Raw genomic sequence first — 18,654 nt, 5'->3', positions numbered from 1 at the left:
CATATTTCAGGGAGTCTTGGCAGGACAAAAGATTATTACTTTGTTGGATATAGGTGCCACACATAATTTCATTGATGCACGATTTGGGGAGAGGCGTGGACTCATTACTGTGGAGTTCGAGGGACTGAGAGTTAAGGTAGTTGATGGATATACTCTTTGATGTGATAAGATGATGCAAGATCTACCTTTGTGCCTGAACAACTATGAGTTTAAGGCAGACTATCATGTGGTCAACATGGGTGACATGGACATAGTACTTGGGATGCAATGGCTACATTCTTTGAAGGAGGTTACCTTGAGATTGGAGGATATGAAGATACGATTCGTGGTGGATGGTAGGACTCATGTGCTAAAGGTTATCCGTAATGGTGATGTCAGGACTATCTCATTTAGGCGATTGGAGAGATTAGCCAAACATAATAATATAGAGTGGGTGGAAATATGCACTTTGATGCCTACCCAGGAGGGGGAACATAAGACTAAATATCATCCAGATATTCAGAAATTGAGAATCAAGTATGGGAAGGTATTCAGTGAGATTCCACCAAGCAGGCCACTAGACAGAGGTATTGAGCACATTATTGAGTTGGAGGAAGGTGCTAAGCCTGTCATGATCACACCATACCGAGACCCAAAATGACTCAAAGATGAGATCGAGAGGACCATCAACGAGTTGCTAGCAATGGGACACATGAGACCAAGTAAGTCACCCTTTGCATCTTTTGTTGTTTTGGTAAAAAAGAAGGATGGTACTCTACAAATGTGTATTGATTATAGGGTGTTGAATAAGAGAACTATAAAGAACAAGTATCCCCTACCACACATTGATGAGTTGATAGACGAATTGCATGGGGCTTGTTATTTCACAAAAAATGATTTGAGATCAGGCTATCACCAGATCAGAGTTCGAGAGTAGGATATTGAAAAAATTGATTTTAGATGTCATTACGGGCATTTCAAGTTTGTAGTCATGCCTTTTGGTTTGACTAATGCACCTGCCACTTTTCAATCCACTATGAACAAGGTCTTCCACCATCAGTTGAGGAAATTTGTGCTAGTGTTCTTTGATGATATTTTGATCTATAGCAGGACATGGTAGGAACATTTAGAGCACTTGGAGACAGTATTAAGCATTTTACAGAGTGAGTCCTTGTATGCCAAGGAGTCCAAATGTGATTTGGGGATGACAGAATTGTTGTATCTTGGACACATCATTAGTGTGGAAGGAGTGCAAATGGATCCTGAAAAGATCCGTGCAGAAGGAGTGCGAATGGACACAGTTAAGAGGGTTCTTTGGTCTGTGTGGATTCTATCGCAGGTTTTTTAGTGGCTACTCACGACATGCAGCGCCCATGACAAATTTGCTGAAGAAAGGAGCATTTGTGTAGACTCGGGAGGCATAGGAGTGTTTTATGCGGTTCAAGGAAATAATGACTACATGCCCAGTATTAGCATTACCTGATTTCACAAAGCCATTTGAGCTTCAATGTGATGCTTCTGGAGAGGGAGTTGGTGTTGTACTCATGCAGGACAAGCATCCTATAGCTTATGAGAGTAGGAAACTCAGAGGGGCTGAGAGATCATTCATCATATATGATAAGGAGATGTTGGCCATCATGCATGCTTTGGCCAAATTCAGACAGTATCTTGTGGGCAACAAATTTTGTATTAAAACTGATCATAATAGTTTGAAGTACTTTTTGGGATAGCGATACCTGAATGATCGTCAGCAGATGTGGGTGAGTAAGTTACATGCATATGATTTTGATATCACATATGTTAAGGGGACACAGAATATTGTTGTGGATGCTTTATCCCATAGATCACACCTCACTTCAATGATTTAGATATCAAAGGATTGGCGACACTTGATTGTAGCAGAATATGCCAAAGACACGTGGGCCTCTGCTATAGTGGAGGGGACAACAATCAACACTAGCTATACTCTCATAGATGATTTGATCATTTACAAGAATATGATTTACTTAGTCCCAGGATCGAAAGTGAAGCAGTTGATTTTGAGAGCATTCCATAATTCACCTACAGTAGGCCATCCTAGGTATTTCAAGACTTATAGGTTAGTATGGGAACGATTCACTTGGAATGGACTTAAGGTTGATGTTTTGCACCAAAAGCCTAGACTGTTAGTAAATGGCACCTCCTCGCGTTAAGGGGGCAACCCCAAGATAGCCTCAATGTGGTAGCGACAAACCGTACGAACAGACCTATGTCACCTTCCGTTAGGGGCCCACTCTGGGGACATCACAGCCCACCACGCTCTGCGAGTCTCGACCTCGAGACCTCCGGCTCTGATACCAAGTTAGTAACCGTTGCACCAAAAGCTCGGACTGTTAGTAAATGACACCTCCCCACATTAAGGGGGCAACCCCAGGATAGCCTCACTGGCGAGGACCCCGGACATGTGGTAGCGACAAACCGCATGGACAGACCTACGTCACCTTCCATTAGGGGCCCACTCTGGGGACATCATAGGTTTAAATTCTAATTTAAGTTTCTAGATAAAGTTACTCTTGCTCTTGAGATGCTTTACGATACATATGAATACATGTGGTTTAAATCAAAGAATAGTTATTGACTACACGAGACAAATCAAAGAAGTATGTCAATACCAAGAATTAGCACTTTTTTCTTAATGATCACGTGTTTTTTTTGTACTTAAACCTCTGTAAGTGCTCGGTAAAACCACATTCACTCCAACATCTTTTCAGATTGAAATTACACAAGATATCAATTCGTTATTGTAACTAAATAAAATATTCTAAGATTAACCTATTCATGTTTATGCCCTTTGAGAACATCCAAGGATTGACTTGTTGTATATTGATTTGTCTTAACACCTAATCTCTTGCATATTCATGAATTGATTCATATTTTTATAATGAAAAAGTATTCTAGATGAGATGCATACATTGGTTGCCTTGTAGGTTGAGAATGGGACAACTTTTCTTTATATAACCAAAAAATATGTTGAAATCCAATGTACTATTTAGGTTCTTATAGTGTACAAAGTTAGCTATAATGACCCCTAATACTCTTCCTATCATTTTTCTAGAATATTTAACTTGATTTGAACAAAAATGACTTATTAAAAACAAATTATATTTAAATAATTGTTATATTTGTAATAAAAATAATAAATATCTACTATTTAAATATATAGAAAAGTCAGCAAAAAAAACATTCTAGAATTAGCTACTCCAATTATGACGGCTTTTTAAATTTTGGATAAAATATATTAAATTTTGAAAAACCAAATTTGAGTGTTTGATTTTATTTTTTCGAAGCTCCATTTTATCTAAGGGCCCGTTTGGTGAGTGGAATAGGAATAGGAATACGGATTCCAAAAATTTTGAATTCCTTGTTTGGATGCACCAAAATAGGATTGGAATACGAGGTAAAATAGGAATACGTATTCCTATTCCATTTTTTTTAATTTTAGAAAACATAAATTTTTGGATCCGCAAATTCCCATCAAATATTGGCTGAACCAAACGGAGAACAGGAATACATTCTATTCCACAATACGTATTCCTATTCCGCTCATCAAACGGGCCCTAAAGCCTTAATTTATCCCCATTTTCATCTCCATTTTGAACTGAAACCTCAAACAAATGGGAAAACCATGCCGCAGACCAGAGAAATCTACCATCTATATTCGGCAACGTCTCTGACCAATTGTAATGAAAATTGTGTCATTCAATAGAGACGCTCTTCAAAATTTCAATTCTCCTTCAGAACGGATAAGATTGGTATATATTTACAAGAAATCATAGACGAACTTTCTGAAAAAAAAATGATCTGATAGATCGCTGTGTGTTCTTCTCACAATTCAATCTCTTTTTTCCTGTATTCATCTTCTCGAATCCAGGAAAAAGAAATCACAAAGGCGGCTCCTTTACTTTTGTCAAATTCAAAGACAAGACTTACGATTCCATGACCGTTATCCACTCTTCTTTGGCGGATCTTGATGGGTTTTTTGGCCCTGTTTCTGAAATCTGATAAAAAGAAGAAACATGATGGCACTGCAGAGGGAATTCAAGAGGCAGCCAACCATTCCATTACATCCCTCTTTTCTCAAATGCATCCACACAACCCACACACTCGCTGAAGATCCCACGCCCACCTCCACCAGTCTGCAATATCCTGCAACCCTCGTACAACGCGGAGAACAATTCAATCCCCTGCTACTGCTACTGCTACTGCTACTGCTACCCCCAATGAAGAAAACAGAGCACAAGATCACTTTCATTACCGTGTTACTCACGATGCACAAAATCTGAAGAGACTGGGAGAATTCCAACCAGAAGAAACCCACAAATATGGGCACCGTGCTGCTCAGTATCTGAGGAAATTTCACAGACTTTTTCCCCAAAATCATGATGAATGTGTCCAGCAGTTCATAGTATTTGGTGAGGTAGGAAACATAAGACCAGAAGAAAACTCTTCCCGCAGAACGAGTTCCAAGAGGAAAACATAAAATTAGCTCTGCTGCAATGTTCTTTCTCCTCAGCCATCTCATCTCCTTTATCTCCACCATTGTTGCTTCCACACACCCAACTAAAACGATCACGGACATGACCAGCATGAGTGAATTATAGATTGCAGAGATTGGGCGCAAAGGCAGGGGTTTGATCCTGAATTTCATGGACAGGTTGAGGACGAGAAGAAGAAAGAGGTAGATGAGAATGGAGAAGGGAAGAAAAACAAGGGAGGATCCCAAGATGTTATGGTCCCATCTGAAGTGGGAAATTGTTGGGTGGTGAGCAAACCAGTACCTCAGATTGGCCTCAATTTGTTCCAATGGAGAAGGACCTGATGAGGATCTGATTTCTGACATTTTCCTGGGATAGCAGAGCAGAGATGAAGGTCCCACACAATTTCAATTGCGTTTCTGAAGTGTACGAGTGTCAATAGGGTATGAAAATAGGAATATCAGAGGTGTCAGAGGTTTTAAAGGGTACCAAATGGAGAATCCATGCGTACCGTCTCGTTTCAAATGTGAAATTGACCACACATTTTGTTTTCAGTAGAGACTTTCTGCGTCGACTGTTTGATGACAAAAGCATACATCTCGTTTGAATAAGCACACGGGGCGAATAAGCAAAGAAACTCTTTATTTTCACATGATATTTTGTTGTGTACGTTTGTGTCCTAAATTTGATGGTTTACTCTAATTTTGAGGGTCCACGCTTTTGTTAAGTATATTTTATTTGGCGGTCCACGCTTTCTTAAGTATATTTTATTTACAAAAGATATTTAAAGACAATTTAATAGTTCCATCAAAATCTTTTATTTTTTATGCAATACAATTTGCTTGAATTTCAGTTTTAAAAAACCTTAGTTTTGACTATAAGATTTTATTCTTAGTTGCAACAATCACATTTTAATCTTCCCCAATGAAAAGATGTCGCCAATAAAAAATTCAAGCTTTTAAAATGGAGTATCACATGTGAGGATGAGAGAACAAACGTGCCTTTTTTTTATTATCTCATTGTGCATAAAGAAACTTTCTATGTTTTCATCTTCATATTTTTTGGTAGCCTCCAAACTCTATTTTTAATTCAATGAGATGAACAATCAATGGCGACACACAGACCTTGAATTTGACGGTCACCCCTGTCTGTCATATGGTTTTTTATGATGGCTAATTTTTTTTCATGCTTTTCATTCTACGCTTTCATACAAAAATTGATTGTCAATTTTTTTTTTGTTTTATAATAATTTAACAGATCATTTTAAATCTAAATATTCTCTAAATTAGAATTATTATTATTATTTAGTAATATATGTAAAATTATGAATAACTTATAATAATTAATTAGTACAATATACCAAAATCTCAAAAAAGCAAGTTTCTAATTACTTTAAGAGATTTTTAAAATTTATGTTTTTAAAAACAAGTTTTTAAATTAATATAAATATACATTCACCAAAATAGAAACATAACTAAAGAGATTTGAACCCATCACCCAACAATCTCCCCCTCGACGCGCATACCAAGTGCTTACACGGGTCAGGAAGGCACCGGGGAGATTTGAACCCATGACCAGGCCAAAACCAGGCTCTGATACCAATTGTGGGGCCATAGTCGTTGCACCAAAAGCCATGACTATTAGTGAACATAGAACACCACATAATTAACCACCTGTGGGCAGGGGAGCACGTCACATCACCCAACAATCTCCCCCTCGACACGCATACCAGGTGCTTACACAGGTCGGGAAGGCACCAGGGAGATTTGAACCCATGACCAAGCCAAAACTAGGCTCTGATACCAATTGTAGGGCCCATTTGCCATTGCACCAAAAGCCATGACTGCTAGCCTTCACAATATCAACAAACTCCGACCTGAAGGACAACCAATGCTGCAACTGATCACCCAATACCCTGCTCAAAAAATGATCTATCTTTTCTTCACAAGCCCAAGAGAAGTTCTAGCACATTCAAACTTCTCTTTGGCAACAACCTTCATGAATATATCAGTCAGATTGATTTTGGTGTCAATCTTGACAACATTCAGCTTGCCCTCTTCGACTACATGACGAACAAAGTGAGCATGTGCATCAACATGCTTGGAGCGACGTTGGGATGACTGATTATGTGCCATGAAGATCGCACTACGGCTGTCACAAAATAGATTATATTCATTTTGACGAACTTTTAAGTCACCAAGTAACCGCTGAAGCCAAATCATTTCCCTTGCACCCTCGGAAAGAGCTAAGTATTCAGCTTCAGCTGAAGAAAGAGCAATGGAATGTTGCAACCGTGATGCCCAGCTGATCGCAGCTCCAGCAAATGTGAAGGTGTAACCAGTGGTAGACCTTCGTTTATCCAAGTCTCCAACAAGATCAGAATCAGTGTAACCTTGTACCTGAATTTTGTTTCCGCCAAAACATAAAACATAATCTGAAGTGCCTTTTAGATACCTTAGTATCCATTTCACGGCTTCCCAATGAGCTTTTCCGAGATTGCTCATGAACCTGCTCACAACTCTTCCACGATCTGGTGTTCAAAATCCATATGTCTTTAATAAGCAGTCAAACGTTGCCTTAACAAAGTTCCCCAACGTTTTAGTCGAGCCAACATTGATATGATAGAGGAATAATGAATTGGAGAATATTTTACAGGGTGGCAATTGTGATGCCTACAATAGAAGTTCGCTTTGAAAACTTGAATATCATTGGGGAAGCCTATATTTGAAAGAGAGCTCTTCCCACGCTTGTTAATTTCACCATTAATACAATCCAGGAAAGCCCAAATTCTATTTTTGCATCAATACATATTAAATCAGGTAAAATATTTTGTATCAACCGATCAAATTTTATATTTTGGAAGTTGTAGAAGAACTTTTAAGAACTTCTAATTTCATTGCTTCTAAATTGGAGTGAAGTTTTTCATACCAAGGTTATGTGACATGTTACTTGACCAAATTTCTTAACAAATTGTGTAGTCATCTGCTTTGAATTAGGGAAACCATTTTTAAGGTGACTAGAGGATTTTTTGGAAAAAATTTGTACGAGGTGACCAAGTTTTGCTTCGTGATAGTTCTACCAATTTTTTAGTATTTAGTGGCTTAGGGTGAAATTTTTCATTTAAAATGATTGAAGTTTTGTTTTGCAAAAAGTTAAAATCTCTCTCTCTCTCTCTCTCTCTCTCTCTCTCTCTCTCTCTCTCTCTGTGTTGAATCAAGACAAAATATTTATTTGAATGAAGCAGAGTTTCACTTTCCAAAATTTTGGAAGAATTTTTGTATTCATTGGCTATTAATGAGGGCAAAAATTTTGATTGAAAATAAAATTTTCAGAATTTATGTATTCATTGGTTCTAGATTAGGGTGAGAAATCTCAAATACATTGATCGGTTTTTTACTTATTTGTAGAAGAGTATGTATTCATTGTTGGTTTTTCACTTTGCTAATTTGCAAACAAATTTATGTATTCATTGTAGGGTGTAAAGTCTTAGAGAAAGTTACCAGATTTTTTAAACGGAAGAGGGAAAAAATGCATAAGACTAGAGGGGTCAATTTGGAAAACATGTGAAGAAAACTAGTCACATACACAAGGAATTCTACAAAATGCTAGATATCAACAGGCTTCAAAGAATTTAGGAATTTTAGTTTCAAAACAAGGGTTATGCAATTTTTAAATTTGAATGTACACAATTTATTTTGTTCTATATGTAAGATAAATTGATTTTAATATCAATACATAGATTTAATAGTATAGATTGTGTAAAATTTATTTTTATATTAATAGTTTAAAATCTTATATTATAGAACAATTAAAAAATAAATAATTTCCAATTATTATGTACATCAATCTAAATTTACCCTTTTTCCAATAATAAATATAGATTTTCTTGAAAAAAAATATATTGTTCATTTTTTTTATAATGTTTTTATTTGATCCAACATACAGTGCAATGAGATAAGTAGCATGTTAACTAATTAATGTGGCAACTCAAATTAATATTATCATTTTAAAAACTCATACATATTGGGAGAGTATGAGAATAAAAAAATATGATTATTTAGAGTACAATCTATATTGTCTTAGTTATATGTTGGAGAAAAGATTGAGAGAAGTTCAAGATTTTTGAGAAATTATTTATGTTTATGACAAGTGATTTAAATTTATTAGATAGTGAAGTAATCTTATTCATTATGATTAGAGGATATTAGTGATAAAGTAAATAATATATAGTTTTCAATAAAAGAATTTAATAAAAAAAATTTAAGATGATGCAAGTAGAGGATATTAATGATAAATACAAGTGTATTTAGCTATGGTATTGGGAAAGATATTGTAGAGGAGATGAGAGTATATTTTCTTTGCATATTTCTTTTTGATTTATTTTAAATACATTACCTTAATACTTCAATTGTCATGATTTAAAAATAAGGTGATTAAAATATAATATTTTGATCTTAAATGTTTTTATATTAATAGAATTAGAATTATTTGAATTCTATTTTGCACGAGGTTAACATGACGATTATGACAAAAAATATGATGTGTTAATCCACTGTGACAAATCTTAGCCCATTAAAACTATCGTGATGGTATGAATGGGGGAAAAATTAGCCAACAATTACTATGTATCTAACTTGAGCATTTCATCTCACAAAATAAGATGCTTGATATTAAATTATATTATATCTCAAAGTATATCATTAATAATTCCTAAGACCATTTAGGATTAATTTCTTAGGACCATTAATGTGTAATACAAAGGATTAAAAAGGAACCATGCAAAATAATGAAAAGGGGTTAATGCAAAGATTTGCCGCAACAAATATGATGCATTGACCCACAATGAAATTTTTTATCCCATTAAAAATATCTTAGAATTGTTATCCATGATGGGTTGAATGGGTGGAAAATTAGCACTATCCTACATTAGAATACAAAACCTTCTGAATGTCTAGACTAATTCTTAGATTTCTATTAACACATTAGGTTTTTTGTGGTAAATCATCATGTTATCCTCATTACCGATCTAAGAAATTTTTAATGGGCTAAAATTTTCGATAGTGGGATAATGCATCAGGCAATCTTCCATAACATTCATGTTATCCTATCTTTCTATTTTGAAGGCTACCAAAAATGACCCTTGCAATATAGAAAAATAGGTTAAAATGAAGATTAACCTTTTTCCATGTGGCACAAACTCATCAGTCCAATAGAAAGGGAACATGTCAAAATTTCCAAATGAACTGATATTGCTATTTTGCAAAGACAAGGAAGGAAGCTTTGCAAAATAGAAAAAATTTTGTAAAGGGCATGAAAGTGACACTACGAAATAGCAAAAATAGATAATACAACATGTTAATCACCAATTGTGCATGTTAACCCACCTATGACATATAAAGAAGGAAGCTTTGTGAAATAGTGAAACTTCTCTATTTCACAAAGGCAAGGAAGGAAGCTTCACAAAATAGCAAAATTTTGCTATTTCACAAAGGGCATAAAAATGACACTACAAAATAGTGAAAATGGACAACATGACATGTAAACCACCAATTGTGTGTGTTAACCCACCTATGAAATATAAGGAAGGAAGCTTTGTGAAATAGAAAAACTTCTCTATTTCACAAAGGCAAGGAAGGAAGCATCGTAAAATAGCAATTTTTTTCTATTTCACAATGGACATGAAAGTGGCACCACAAAATAGTGAAGACAAACAAAACGACATGTTAATTTCCAATTGTGCATGTTAACCCACCTATGACATATAACAACCCATTGAAAATATCTTAGATCAATTACTAATGGGCTGAATGGGATTGAAAATAGCCAATAGGTTCTTCATCAACTATTTCACCACAAAAAGTCCTCCTTACCATCAAGTTTCTTCCATCCTCAAGACCATAAAAGATTATTAAAATTATTATAGAAAAAATATTAATCACAACATGTTAATTGTCAATTATGTGTTTTAACCTCTATAACTCAATTGAAGATAAATATAACCAGATGAGAATTTTTCAACCAGATAGGTAACTCAATTGAAGATAAATGTGAATGTTCACAATGAGGCCTTTGTTGGTACCTACCAATTTTGGACAACTTTGCTCAAAATGTAACCAGATGGCTATTTTTCAACCTACTAGGAACTGAATTGAAGATAAATGTGAATATTCACAAGGAGGACTTTGCTGGTACCTACCAATTTTGCACAACTTTGCTGAAATGTAACCACAAAGAAGATATATTTTTTCTATTTTTCTATTTTATGATGAATGCAGTTTATCAATTCAACTATATGAATTCCTATTTTAACCAAGTGTTTTAAAAAAAATCGATGATAGAGTGACAAGAGATTAAAGAAAATTACTAAAAGAGAAATCATTCCTAACAAACATAAGCCAAAGTAAGAACACGCCTGTGAATTAAATAATCAATAGTATCTTGGTAGGAAACCAATGAAATTAGGAGAAGTGCTTCCTCAACTCCACTGATGCAATCGTTGATGGGAACTTCAATAAAAACCAAAAGATGTTTCATGTTTCATCAAATCGTGAGGCCAAGGAATATGTGCTCACACAAGGCAAAAAACTATGTATGAACAACAATGGTCCTTTCTCCAATTCATCACAACAACATAATTTGTTAACATAAGGAAACCGCTAGGATTAAAAGATCACACAATTATCACAAAGAAATAAAACCATTAGCTTCATTATTTTTCATGAACATGCATTCAAAAAAATAATACACTCTGGCAAGATTTACTACACTCAGAATGAGAGCACCAATAGAATTTATTATTGCATCAAAATATCAGCCTTGAATACATATTACATCCATGTATATGAAATAAATTCTCTCCTCTTTTGTGTTAGGAGTGAGAACTCTTTTAATGTAACTTATGTTAAAAAACTAATAAAATAAAGCTATTTACGTACACACTGAATCTCTAAATGGTGCTAAGTAGGTCTCCACCCTTGTTTATACCAATTAATGGGTGCATGACCCTTTATATGACTTAAAACAATAGAAGAATAAGATGATAAGAGATAATTCATGAGATGATCTCAGAGTCACTAAGAAATGGAAGCTTGGCATTCTCTAGGTGTTTCTGGGAGTTGAAATATCGTTTGAAATATGTTTCTAATGCATGAAATGCTCAAAAATAGCAACTGGCAATTAACTGTTAGCTCACTACTACTTCTTCAAAATTGGTGGTGCACCATGCAAAAAGTGCACCTCTGTGATAGGACCAAAAACACAAAATTCAACCAAGTGTCAAAACTTGATTTCCAACATCTAGGTTTTCTCCCTCTTCATACCAAAATGATGTTTGGATGCTCTCTCTTGAATTTATCTGTAATGACCCTTTCTAATAGGCCACTAAAAAAAACCCTAAATTTAATACACTACTGAAAGTATATTGCTGAATTAAAGAAATAATAGTGCCAATGTATTCATTCAATGAAAACCAAATGTGTTTTTACAAATGATATGGCAATTTTCAGCACCAACACATTACAAAGAAACCCTAACTAGCTATATACAATTGAGAACTTGTTGCAACTACGGATTGAAATGAAGAACCTGGATTGATCAAATGGTGGAGACTAAATGCTGAAGATGATATGATGAAAGCGCAACTCCAACTGAAACTCCAAACCAGCAATTAAGCACAAGTGAAAGGACTGAAATATCCTTCTCATAGCTGCAATAATTTAGGTGATCTTTCACACCCTCAAAATTGCGTACCAATTGAGAGTTTTCATTCTCAATGGCCAATTGTGACTACTTGCAGAAACTGTAGGCTCCGCAACGCACATAAGAAAAAATCAATAATAAATCTCGATGATAGGCAATGAGCTCTCAATGCCTATTTATTCTTTTTTCCTTGATAGGTTGGCCTCCTTTTAAATTTTTTCTTCGCTTCTTCCAGCAACCTCTAGAAGATTTCTTTATTTAATATATAAATTTACCTTGTAATATTTTTTTTTTGATTGATAACTTTATAATTAACTCCTCCAAAAAATGGGACATTATAGGTCCGCCCCTCCTAAAATTGCTTGGCCTCAAGCAATCTTAATGTTGGATGTCACAAAATTACTTCTCCCTCCCAAGTAGCATCTTCAACAGGTAAATATTTCCACTTAACTAGATACTCTCTGATTACTCTCCTGCGAAGTTGCTTCTCTCTACTATCCAGAATGGATTCTGGCACTAAGATCAATTTCCCTCATCATCCAAGGGAGGTAATACTGCAGAAGGCATCACATTCTGACCCAAAGCCTTTTTGAGGCATGATACATGAAACACATTGTGCACTCTACTATCTGTGGGAAGCTCCAACTCATAAGCCACCTCACCAACTCGTTTGATGATCCTGAATAGTCCATAATAGCGTGGCTTGAGTTTCTCTGCACCACTCTTCTTGAGAGTGGACTGCTTATATGGCTGCAACATGAGGTAAACCATATCATTTACCTCAAAACTATGCTCAGTACTCTTCTTGTCTACATACTACTTGTGCTAGTTCTGAGCTCTAGCAATGTTATCTCTGAGAGTAGCAACTATATCCTTACTTTCCTATAATTGTTCACCTACATAGGGTACTCGACTGTCTCCGAACAACAAATCTAAGAAACTAGGTGCCTCATAACCGTAAAGTGCCATGAAGGGTGTCATTTGTATAGTCATATGATATGTAGTATTGTAACAATACTCACAGAGATATATCCATCTGACCCAAGCTCATTGTTGATCTGCCACATAATTCCTCAAATACCCTTCCACCCATTTGTTTACAATATCCATTTGACCATTGGTCTATGGGTGATAACTCATGCTAGGTGTAAGCTCAGTGCCCCACAACCGAAATATCTCCTGCCAAAAGTGACTCATGAAGCGGTTGTCCCTGTCACTCACAATGCTCTGAGGCAAACCATGTAATCTAAAAACCTTCCTGAAGAAGACCTCTACCACCTGAGTTGTTGAGTATGTAGTAGTGATAGGGAAGAAGTGAGCATATTTTTTTATCCTATCCACCACCACATAAATACAATCATGCCCCTGGGCCCTAGGCAAGCTCGTGGTAAAATCCATAGAGATTCACTCCCACTTCCTGTCAAGAATAGGAAGTGGATGTAGGATCCCTGCTGGATAAGTGTGCTCTTGTTTATTCTGCTAGCAAACATGACACTCATGCACATACTGCAAAATATCAGCCTTAAGTCCCTTCCAAGTGAACCATTCTCATACTAACCTGTAAGTCTTGAAATACCCAAGATGACTTGCTGTAGGTGAATTATGGAATTCTCTCAAAATCAACTGCTCCACTTTCGATCCTGGGACTAAGTAAATCATGTTCTTATAAATGATCAAATCATCTATGAGAGTGTATCTGGTGTCGATTGTTGTTCCCTCCACTATAGCAGAGGCCCACGTGTCTTTGGCATATTCTGCTACAATCAAGTGTTGCCAATCCTCTGATATCTAAATCATAGAAGTGAGGTGTGGCCTACAGGATAAAGCATTCGCAAATATATTTTGTGTCCCCTTAACATATGTGATATCAAAATCATATGCCTGTAACTTACTCACCCACTTCTTCTGATGATCATTCAGGTCCTATTGTCCCAAAAAGTGCCTCAAACTATTATGATCAGTTTTAATACAAAATTTGCTGCCCACAAGATACTGTCTGAATTTGGCCAAGGCATGCATGATGGCCAACATCTCCTTATCATAGATGTTGAATGATCTCTCAGGCCCTTTGAGTGTCCTTCTCTCATAAGCTATAGGATGCTTTTACTACATGAGTACAACACCAACTACCTCTCCAGAAGCATCACATTGAAGCTCAAATGGCTTCGTGAAATCAGGCAATGCTAATACTGGGCATGTAGTCATTATTTCCATGAACCACATAAAACACTCCTATGCCTCTCGAGTCCACACAAATGCCCTTTTCTTCAGCAAATTTTTCATGGGTGCTACATGTTGTGAGTAGCCATTGACAAACCTGCGATGGAATCCACATAGATGAAGGAACCCCCTTAACTGTGTAAGGTTCTCTGGTGGTGGCCAATCAACAATGGCGCGAATCTTTTCAGGATCCATTTGCACTCCTTCTGCACTAATGATGTGTCCAAGATACAACCATTTTGTCATCCCCAAATCACATTTGGACTCCTTGGTATACAAGGACTCCCTCTGTAAAATGCTCAATACCATCTCCAAGTGCTCTAAATGTTCCTACCATGTCTTTCTATAGATCAAAATATCATTGAAGAATACCAGCAAAAATTTCCTCAACTGATGGTGGAAGACCTTGTTCATAGTGGACTGAAAAGTGGCAGGTGCATTAGTCAAACCAAAAGGCATGACTAAAAACTGAAAATGCCCGTAATGACATCTGAAAGCAGTTTTTTCAATATCCTGCTCTCGAACTCTAATCTGGTGATAGCTTGATCTCAAATCATTTTTTGTGAAATAACAAGCCCTATGCAATTCGTCTATCAGCTCATCGATGCATGGGATGAGATACTTGTTCGTTATAGTTCTCTTATTCAACACCCTATAATCAATACACATTCGTAGAGTTCCATCCTTCTTTTTTACCAAAACAACAAAAGATGCAAAAGGTGACTTACTTGGTCTGATGTGTCCCATTGCTAGCAACTCCTTGATGGTCCTCTTGATCTCATCTTTGAGTCATTTTGGGTGCGAGTATGGTGTAATCATGACAGGCTTAGCGCCTTCCTCCAGCTCGATAATGTGCTCTATACCTCTGTCTGGTGGCCTGCCTAGTGGAATCTCACTGAATACTATCCCATACTTGATTCTCAATTTTTGAATATCTAGATGATATTTAGTCTTATGTTGCTCCCCCTGGGTAGGCATCAAGGTGCATATTTCCACCCACTCTATATTATTATGCTTGGCTAATCTCTCCAACCGCCTAAATGAGATAGTCCTGACATCACCATTACAGATAGCCTTCAGCACATGAGTCCTGCCATCCACCACGAATCGTATCTCCATATCCTCCAATCTCAGGGTAACCTCCTTCAAAGAATGTAGCCATTGCATCCCAAGTACTATGTCCATGTCACCCATGTTGACCACATGATAGTCCGCCTTAAACTCATAGTTGTTTAGGCGCAAAGGTAGTTCTCGCACCATCCTATCACAACGAAGAGTATATCCATCGGCTACCTTAACTCTCAGTCCCTCAAACTCCTTAGTAATGAGTCCACGGCTCTCCACAAATCGCACATCAATGAAATTATGTGTGGCACCTATATCCAATACAGTAATAACCTTATGTCTTGCCAAGACTCCCCAAAATTTGAAAGATCCCTCTCTTTGAATACTAGACAGATGTGCCTCTTGTAAATGTATCTCTGGAGCCTCTTTTTTCTCAGCACTATCTACCTCTTGTTCACCCTCTGCCTCATCAGGATCCTCATCATGGTGCTTTGAGCTATCTAAATCTGAACCCTTGTAATAAGCCCACATCGCTCGGTTAGCCTTCCCCTTAGGCCTCATAGGACAATCATGACCAAACTCATAGGGACCTTTGCAAAAGAAGCATAGCTTTTTCCTATGCAGGTCATTAAGTGTTTCCTTATCCCAAGGTGTAGCTAGCTTGCCTTTTGAGTCACTAACCTTCTCTTTACCCTTGTTGAATTCCCCTTTGTTATCTCTAAATGATGAAGAACCCTTTGAACTAAACCGGTTTGCAGGAGCTGCAAGTTCCATACTATGGGCTTTCTTCATGGCTTGCTGTAATGTAGGAGGATCAAAGGCCTTTACCCACCCCTTGAGTGGTTCAATTAATCCCTCTGTGAATACAATGACTAGCCTCCTTTCTGAAATGTCAAGCACCATCACTGCAAGCTTCTAGAAGTTGTTGATAAATTGTTCTAAGCCTCCTAACTATCTCAACTGGGCTAACTCCCGGAAATAAACTTCAAGATTTTTTTAATCAAACCTTTCTATCAATCTATCCACAAACTCCTGATAAGTGGTTACTTGATAGTGTTGTAATGTGATCATGCCATGTGTCCACCAATCATGTGATGCCCCATCTAAGTGTAAAGTGGCATACTTGAGTGCTTCAAATTCTGTCATAGTCTTTAGAGATAGGAAAGTGTCTGCCTTATGAATCCAAGCACGAGTAGCCATTTTTCCATTGCCATCAAATGTGGGTAATACCAACTTGTTGGTGACCTGTTGCAACTCACTATGTTTATCTACTTGCTTCTGCCTGGCAGCTTTATAGTTCAGGTACCTGTCAAATGTCCATCCATCCTGTACATATTCTGGTAATGAATCCCACTCATTCCTTTCTTTTCGAAGTTAATCTACAATATCTATTACCATAGCATTAGGTGTGTGTGCTAGAGTTTCTTCTCTGAATGTAGGACGTGTGGGTCTATCAGCTATTCCAGATCATGTCCTATGTTGTGATCCTGTTATGCTCCTGTCATCCTGATCATTATTATGATTATTTCTCCTATTTTCCCCAATCAAATGTTGCATCATAACCATCATTGCCTATGTACTTGCCTCTATTGATTGTAGAAGCCTCTCCTATTGCTGTAAAGTCTCATCATCTCGCACACTTTTGGATGGGCTTTGAGAATGTCTCTTATCCATATTCTCAATTATTTTGGTTCTTTTGTAAACTAAATTAAATGGTGGCTGGGTAACCCTATTAGGTTGGCAGGAAACCACTTTGATACCACTGTAATGACCCTTTCCAATAGGCCACTAAAAAAAACCCTAAATTTAATACATTGCTGAAAGTATATTACTGAATTGAATAAATAATAGTGCCAATGTATTCATTCAATGAAAACCAAATGTTTTTTACAAATGATATGGCAATTTTCAGCACCAAAACATTATGACATGGCACATTATAGAGAAACCCTAACTGGCTATATACAATTGAGAACTTGTTGCAACTACAGATTGAAATGAAGAACCTGGATTGATCAAATGGTGGAGACTGAATGCTGAAGATGATATGATGAAAGTGCAACTCCAACTGAAACTCCAAACCAGCAATGAGAAACCCTAACTGGCTATATACAATTGAGAACTTGTTGCAACTACGGATTGAAATGAAGAACCTGGATTGATCAAATGGTGGAGACTGAATGCTGAAGATGATATGATGAAAGTGCAACTCCAACTGAAACTCCAAACCAGCAATTAAGCACAAGTTTGAAAGGACTGAAATATCCTTCCCACAGCTGCAATAATTTAGGTGATGTTTCACACCCTCAAAATTGTGTACCAATTGAGAGTTTTCGTTCTCAATGGCCAATTGTGACTACTTGTAGAAATCCTAGGCTCCACAACGCACATAAGCAAAAATCAATAATAAATTTTGATGATAGCCAATGAGCCCTCAATGCCTATTTATTCTTTTTTCCTCGATAGGTCGGCCTCCTTTTTAATTTTTCCTCCGCTTCTTCCAGCAACCTCTAGAAGATTTTTTTATTTAATATATAAAGTTACCTTGTAATATATATATTTTTAATTGATAACTTTATAATTTACTCCTCCAAAAAATGGGACATTACATTATCAATCATCTTTATTACTTCCTTAGCCTTGGGTAAATCTAGTGACTCATACTTATTTCATACTACCTAGCAGTAGTTACTTCATTTTATCCTTGCTTCAGTGAAATCTTCTAACATGGAATCTAGTTCCAACACTGTTTCTTCTATTTTGAACACTTGTCTGACATAATCTTCAGACAAAGATATTTTGAATAAAGCCCTAATTTTTGAACTATTTTCTGCACCGAGGAAAGTTGGTTCTTGATTCATCTTCAAAAATCTTAAGGCTAGCTAGTGACACTATAGTATTTTTCCACTTCCAAAAATTTCCCTTAAGCTTTATTCTTTATCTCTTAGATATCCTCATATAGCCCTTCCATTACTTTATTTCCTATTGATACTTTCTCTATCCAATCATCTAGCTTGTCTAACTTCTTTGTTGAATAAATATCCATTAACATTTGGTATCTTTTCCCTTTTACAAATTTTAATGCTAATAAATTATTGTCCTGGGTACGCACTTCATCCATCATCCCAAAATCTTAGTTTATAATGGTAACCAATTTATCGGCATTACTTTGGATGTT

General features: G+C 36.5%; 1 protein-coding gene across 1 annotated transcript; it reads right to left on the bottom strand.

Moving 5' to 3' along the window:
• Positions 1-3,728: 3,728 nt before the first annotated feature.
• Positions 3,729-16,676, bottom strand: LOC149531070 (fatty acid elongase 3-like). The gene is made up of 5 exons (XM_089808290.1): positions 16,600-16,676; positions 6,948-7,023; positions 6,699-6,892; positions 5,005-5,067; positions 3,729-4,898 (listed from the first exon to the last, which is right to left on the bottom strand). The coding sequence occupies exons 1-5, from the start codon at positions 16,674-16,676 to the stop codon at positions 3,962-3,964; spliced, it is 1,347 nt and encodes a 448-aa protein (XP_089664416.1). The 3' UTR covers positions 3,729-3,961.
• Positions 16,677-18,654: the final 1,978 nt, after the last annotated feature.

The sequence above is a fragment of the Cupressus sempervirens genome, chromosome 11 (assembly GCF_028749045.1).
Source record: "Cupressus sempervirens isolate cs-2001-9-10 chromosome 11, ASM2874904v1, whole genome shotgun sequence".
In the NCBI taxonomy this organism is placed as follows: domain Eukaryota; kingdom Viridiplantae; phylum Streptophyta; class Pinopsida; order Cupressales; family Cupressaceae; genus Cupressus; species Cupressus sempervirens.
Note: the sequence above shows the minus strand (reverse complement) of the source record. Positions and strands in the feature narration are given on the sequence as shown.